This window comes from Gavialis gangeticus, unplaced genomic scaffold (assembly GCF_001723915.1).
Source record: "Gavialis gangeticus isolate Ggan-Ray unplaced genomic scaffold, GavGan_comp1, whole genome shotgun sequence".
NCBI lineage: Eukaryota > Metazoa > Chordata > Crocodylia > Gavialidae > Gavialis > Gavialis gangeticus.
The window spans coordinates 83,894,389-83,901,386 of NW_017729034.1; the positions used below are offsets into that span (position 1 = coordinate 83,894,389).

Here is a 6,998-nt window from a genome sequence, read left to right on the forward strand (position 1 = left end):
GCCCCCCCCCCCCCCCCCTTTCCTGGTTAACTAGAAGTTGGTGCCCTAGCTGTTGCTGAAGACTGGTCTCCGTAAGGGAATCTGTGATTTTGTAAAAAAGACAGTCTGCAGGGCTATGGAAATAGAAGAGAGATCAAACAGCAAAATTACTAGAAGAAAGGTTAGCTTGATAAATGGAACATTAAGACCATCAAAAAAGACACCAGTGGATTGAAGAACAATAAGTCCCCTCAGTTGCCTGAATACTAATGCCACTGATGCTGCTTTGTGGAGCAGTAATTGAAGTAGGAGTAGCACTGAAGTAGCAGTAATTGTTTCTATTCCAGCCAGAAAAATCTGCCTCCCCAATTAAAACACACAATTCTGAGGGGCTGATTTTTGGGGAAAAGGTGTAGTATATGAGTAAATATAAATTTTGCAGTTTACAAATCAAAAAAAGAATTATATAATAACTCAAAGGCCTACAAACCATATGCTGCACATGAGACTGCTCCTTTAATTATGTTTTGTGCTGAAGATGCTGGTAGTCTCTCACTATTTTTACGGCCTGTTTTTTGTTTCTCAGAATATACTAGAATCATTTGTGCATGTCAGTGCACCCTCAAATATCTGAGTAAATTTAATAAAGTTAAATTCAGATAAATGATTTATTCCTTGCTATCTTACAGTGGGACAAATTAGTAAGGAAATCTTAAAGGATCCAAAATTGTTACCCATTTGTTCAATGTTAGGAGTAGAGATGTACAAAAAGTCATACTTTTGATATATAGAACTTTATGTACAAATCAGAGGCTGAGCAATTCAAAACCAACAAAGATTTTATGCAGTACTCAGCAGTGGGCAGTCAAGAGCAAGCCTACAGTGCCTTGGACTGGCAGAGGTGGTGAGGGGCTTGGGTACATGTTACGAATAGTGGGGACTGGTGGGAGTGGTAAGCAATGTTGCAGAAAGAGCGAGTGGCATACGGCTGCAAGGCATCTTGGATGTTCTTCCTCTCACATACTCCCCCATTTCAGATTTTCCTCCAGCTCAAGACAACCATGAAGCCCCCAGCTCTTATTTTGAGTAGGAGGAATTTTAAGGGTTGTGGGGGGAGGGACAGCAAGGCAATCCACCACATGTTCCCATTATGAAGCGGACATCAGGTCAACTCCCCTTTGACCCTCCTTAGGATCTGACCTACTATTAACATAAGGTTGCCCACCCATCAGACTGGATATACATTTCTCTGAATTTATGCTGTTTTCTGAAATTACTTTTATATCTAGGTAGTATAAGAGTGATGTTGTAGATACAAAAGATATTAAAGATATTTTCGTTTATATCTAGAAAATCCAGTCACAAAATTATCTAAAAACTACAAAACAAAAAACAGATATTCCAAATACCATAAAGCAAATAAATGAAATCAATATAATATTGAAACACATTACGCACAACTAGGTTGGCAAAACATCCTATCACAAAACAAGCTGAGCGATTTTTTTCTTTAGGTGTGCTGTTCAGTACGCAGATTACAGAGGACACTTCAGATAACAGAATAATATTTCTACGTTACTATCTAAAGTATTTAGGACAAAAAAATAGTTTTTAGCTAGGTAAAACTAACGAAACTCACAGTTCAATGGCTTTATTCCACATGATGACATAGCCTGAGAGAGTGAAGGATTCCACATTGACAATATGAATGTTTCCTCTTTCAGTGCCCACATATAGCCATTTACTTTGAAAAGGCAGATGGCAAAATGTTATCCTGCAAGAGAGAACGGATCCAAAAAAAGGAATTAAGAAAACCTTCTGTAAATCTGATAAACACTTTGCTAAAGCCAAACATTAGAAAAAAAAATTTTCTTCTAATTTTTCTCTGTTCAGCTGCAACCATGAAATAAAAGAATAGCTTCTGAAACTATGTTATTTAAAAACCTGTCCAAAATCTAAAAGAAAAATTTCAGGTGTGAAGGTTAACTTTAGAATAAATGACAGAGCTTAAATTTAAATACTGAATACTTATTCGGGACTGTTGCCAGTTTATATTATTATTGTAAAACACTCTAATCTTATTTAAGTCTCCAAGTGCATTTTTAAATTAACAATATAATCTACTGAATTTCAAGGGCATAAAGGATTTTAAGAAGTTACCCTGTTTTATAAGCTGGTTTCAAGTGAGGTCAGGTAATAGATATACAAATATAAGATATCAAACACAGTATAAAAGTTACTAAACACTTTTAATCTAACAAAAAACAAACAAAAAAAAAATCAAGAAAACAAAACAAAAACGTAAAACAAACATCATTTCAAGGAAGTGTTTTAAAAGTAGTTTCAACCTTTCCCTTGTCAACTTTTTACAGTTTTACATCACATTTTCTTTCCTTTGGCTCATGTTTTTATCTTCCCAGTGCTAGGCAGAAGATCTATAGTATAAAAAGGAGGGTTTGACAAGGAATCAAAGAGTCATTAAGTTTGCAGGGACATGCCAGGTCTCATATACAAAAAATACTATGTTTTTTACCTAGAACTTTCTATGGATCCCATGCTGCTCAACACTTCCTGCCAGTATTTGAGAACTAATTTTTATCTTCACTAAAGGGTTTTAAGCATGGCAATTTCAGTTCCAAAGGAAATTCTAAGAAAAAAATCTAAATCTAACAAATTCCTGAACTTTATTTACAGAAAAGTATAACAATACCATGTTCAAACTTTCGACTGAAATTTTATCAAAATCAACACTACCCTCCTGCCACTCCATCACCACCTGTGCCCTACCCTCACCTCCCTTTTTCACTGCTTACCTTCTGGTTCCAGCTCTGGAAGGGCTCCAGCCCTGCTCCAGCCTAGGGTATGGAGCACACGGCTGCTTTGGCCCCAGTCTGGCCTGATGGCAGCAGCAGTCATGGCAGCAGCTCTGGCCTGGGCTCTAGCTCTGCAGCTCAGCCAAAGCTATCACCACTGCAACAGCTATTGCGTGGCTGGGCTGGGGCCAGAACAGAACTCCATGCCCCAAGCTGGAGCAGAGTCAGGCTGGAGCTGGAGCTAGAGCTAGAGCTGGAGGGTAAGTGGCAGTTGGGAAGAAAAGATATCACATCAGGAGGCAGGCACCGGGCGGGACAGGTGGGGAGGAGGGAGCTAGCTAAGCACAAGCACTGCAGAGGGTAGCAGATGCTGAGAGGCAAGGAGCAGGGTTGGGTTCCTTGACTCCTCACTCCTGCCCCTCTTTCACTGCTTTCCCCACCACAACCATGGGAATTTAAAACAACCCTCCAATAATAAGATTTTACACATGGAAAATTGTAAAAAAAAAAAATTCTACGTTTTCTATGTAGAGAATTTAATTATTAAGTTCAGAGTCATCTTGGATTAGGTAAATACGGTACATGACAAGCCCATCACAAAAACTGGTCCCCACTGGGTTAAAGCAAGGCACCAAATCAAGTGAAATTTTGCAGTTTACTTTAACGGATCCAGACTTTTACCCCATCTCTCCCCTAGTACAATACTGCCACACTGGTATTTGAAACTGTTCATATGTTTAAAGAAAGGCAGGTCTTTACTAAAAAGGTAAGATCTGAACGGTAATTCTGGATTCAAACTTGATGCCAAGTGTAGTCAAAACTCTAAGTAGAGAATAGTTTTAGTTTTAAGATTTAAAAATCAAAATTTTTTTCATAATTGCTTTGAGGGATTTGGGGAGGAAGAAAGCATGGGAAAGTTTCATGGGAATTTTCTGACGGCATTTTGTTTTGTTGGTAAATGCCAGCTTGTTGAATCCAAAATATTTCACTGTTGACAGTGGCAATGCGTAGGGGGTGCATGTGCACCCTTTGAGAGCACTGATGCACCCCCTGCCTGGCCGCGCTTGCCAGTTAGGTGTGCTTCCGGAAGCGGCTGCAGTAATTGGCCATCACGGGATCGCCCAGGGAAACCCTCCCCAGTCTGCAGGATCTCCTGGGGGACCCCCCCCCCCCCATTGGGGGGACTGGTCGGGGGGGGTTACATGCCCCCCCAACTAAGGCAGCACCAGTCACCCATGACTGTTGGTTTTCACCTACTTCCAGTGAACCATGGGTAGGGTCACAGGTCAGGAGGGAGGAGAGGGGAAGGAGTCAAACAAACAACTGATATACTTTTTTAAAAGATAAGTTTTGTTTTCTAAAAAAAAGGGTCAGGTTAAATGCATCTTCATTCCTTTTAAAAAAAAAAAAAAAAAAAAAAATCAGTCTAAGCAACTAGAGAAACAATATTTATTCTTACAGAATTTTTGTTGATACAACCCTATCACACTGCTTGATAGCATTTACCAAGTGTTGCTTCTTTAGAACCAAGATGAGGCTTGCAGCCAACTCTCAGTAATGCTGCTTAGGTTACTGAATTTTATTCATATGTACATGCACATGAGAGGCATGGTGGGAGGTGGGAAGAGGACTAATACTGCTGTCTAGTAAGGCCACAATTCTTTCCTTTATGCAAAGAAAGCTGTTTAAAGGTTGGCATAGTTATAAGCATTTGTGCTGAAATTTCACCTATTGGCCACAAAAGGCCAGTATTCAAGAACAAGACTTGTGTTTTACCCACAATAAAAAGAGGAATATTGAGACTTTTCTTTGAACAGTTTTACTGCCCCAACATACTGAAGCAGGCTTGCAATCTGGCAAAAAGACACCTGCCTGTCAGGTATTCACCTTATGCCATCCCAATGAAAATCTGCTCAAGTCCGTGTTATATGCCTTTGGGAAAAAGTCCCAGGTAGCACAAGTTTGGTGGAGAATTTAATTTTAGTATCTAAGCTCTCTAACATTTCTTTCCAGCTGCACATAATCAAGTCCCTCATAGCCTTTAGTAATATCCAGGCTTTAAAAAAAGCACTCCAGGCTAGGATTATGAAAATACATCAGATTCCCCTTTACAGTGGCTACTACCCAGGGAGGTAGAGAGCAGAGAGACGGTCCATTCTATGCTTCTAGTGACCTTTCTGATGGCCCTAAGGCAGAATGGAAGAGGAAATAGTCAAATCTAAATACAAAATTAAAAGAATAAGAATAGAGTAGGAGAAGAAGTCTGAGGAGATGGGGCTAGTGTGAGGAACTGGGACTGGCTAGTTCTTCTAACTAGGACCCTGTGAAATAACAGAGAGTGCTGGGCAACCAATTGCCTGAAATGGGAATAAGGACAAAAGGGTAGGGTTGGGTCTGCAACTGGCTGCACTAGGGCTAGGGACAGAAGTTACATATAAACCCACTTAAGTGATCAGAAACTGGTTTAAACTTGTAACGAAAAAAAGATATTCAGTCCACATAAACAGTTTAAAAATGGCTTAAACTGGCTTAAGATGAACCTTGCTGAAAGTAGTATCAGACTTGACCGATTTTGGTCAAACCAGTTTATGAAACTTCTGTCTCAGAACCCTTCCTGGTTCAAATTAAATCACAGCCCACCAGCATCCCAGGATAGTTTGCTGACCTGGGCTGGGCAGTGCTATCTGCGCCAGAGAGCAGAGCTGGCCCCACCCATCTGGCTCCCTAGCCGGAGCAGTGAGGGCTGGCTGACAAAGTGTGTGGTGGGGGGGAAACCCAGCTGGGTCTGCCTGGGGGGGCTGAGGGTGGCAGCTCCTGACAGACTTTTCCCTGCTGCAGCAGAGGGGGTGGGGGGCATGGGCAGGCAGGCTCAGGTGGAGAGAAGACAGGGGGGGTTAAACCCCCTCTCCCACCACCTTGGGACCGCACCCGGGGTTTGCTTGGCAGAAGATCAGCAGACTCCACCCCCTCCCACCTCCAACAGAGCCTGAGGCAAGTGGTTGATAAGACAGGGTGGGCAATTATTTAGAGTGGAGGGCAAGCCATTGAGGGCCACATGGGTAGCCCTGCCCCTTCACAAATGCCCCAGCCCCTGGCTGCCATCTTGGGACTGGAAGTCCCACCCTCTAACCCCTGACCTTTGCCACCAGAAGTCCCTCCCCTTGGCCCCAGAAGTAATCTTTTCAGAAACAGGTTTTGCCATCTCAGAACCAGAAAAATACCAATTATATTCTAAAAATCAGACATGTACTACAACATTCATTAATTTAATTTCAAAAAATATTTTTGTCCTGATTTACATGTGGTTGTGTAGTATATGTAGAGGTGATAGTATAATAGCTTAAAATACTGTCTTACTTTTGTACATTGTGGGAGTATGGGGTACGTGTGTGGGTATAGGTTTGTGGGTGTGTGGGTATGTAGAGTGTAGGGGAGGGTATGTGCTTGTGGGGTTTGTGGGGAGAAAAGCATGCAGGGGGGTATGTGGGGTTGAGGAGCATGTGGGTGGGTATGGGGTTTGTAGGGGGCTATGAGTGCATGGGGGAAGGGTGGCTGGGGAGGAATGTGGTATATGTGGAGGGGGAATGTTTGCCCACAGCCTGCGCCCTCCCCCATGCCCCCCCCCACCTGCACCAAGCAGAGCCCCTGCCAGAGCTCTTCCAAGCCTGGGCTCCATACTCCTGCTGCTCCTGGCCCTGGGACAGTCACAGGCCCCATGTTCCTGCTCGCTGCCACTTCCCTCTCCTGTCTACCACTGCCCTTCTGATGCTTCTCCATCCCCCCCTGCTTGCTGCTCCAGCACCATGTCCCACCTGCACAGCCAAGTCTGCAGGTGGCAACAGGAGCTGGCCCAGCTCAGCCAGCACTGCATGGAGCCAGCCAAGAAGACTGGGGGCAAGGTCAGCTCCTGCTATGTCCTGTGGCCCAACACTGCAGCCGGGAACCATGTGGTGCTGGAGTGGTGGGAGGGGGGGAGGGGAGTGGCGGCAGTGGCAGACAGGAAAGTGGGGAAATGGCTGCAGCAGGTGGCAGGGGAGTGGGAGCAAGCGGGCACATGGGAGTGCAGCAACAGCTGGGCCGGAGCGTGGGGCCTGCACCAGTGTGCAGAGTCAGTAGGGGCCCAGAGTGGGGCAGCAAGAGAGTGGGCTAGCAGGGGCTCTCTGGGGCCATGCTGGGCTGCACCAGCAGGGAAAGTGGGTAGCTGGC

At 43.9% G+C, this 6,998-nt stretch overlaps 1 protein-coding gene across 5 annotated transcripts in view; it reads right to left on the reverse strand.

Moving 5' to 3' along the window:
* STXBP5 (syntaxin binding protein 5) overlaps positions 1-6,998 on the reverse strand; it is a 267,766-nt gene that overhangs the window by 158,283 nt on the left and 102,485 nt on the right. For all 5 annotated transcript variants that reach the window (XM_019526951.1, XM_019526950.1, XM_019526954.1 and 2 more), the window contains exon 5: positions 1,619-1,753. In XM_019526951.1, coding sequence (XP_019382496.1) covers positions 1,619-1,753 — 135 coding nt within the window. The remainder of the gene's footprint in view (positions 1-1,618; positions 1,754-6,998) is intronic.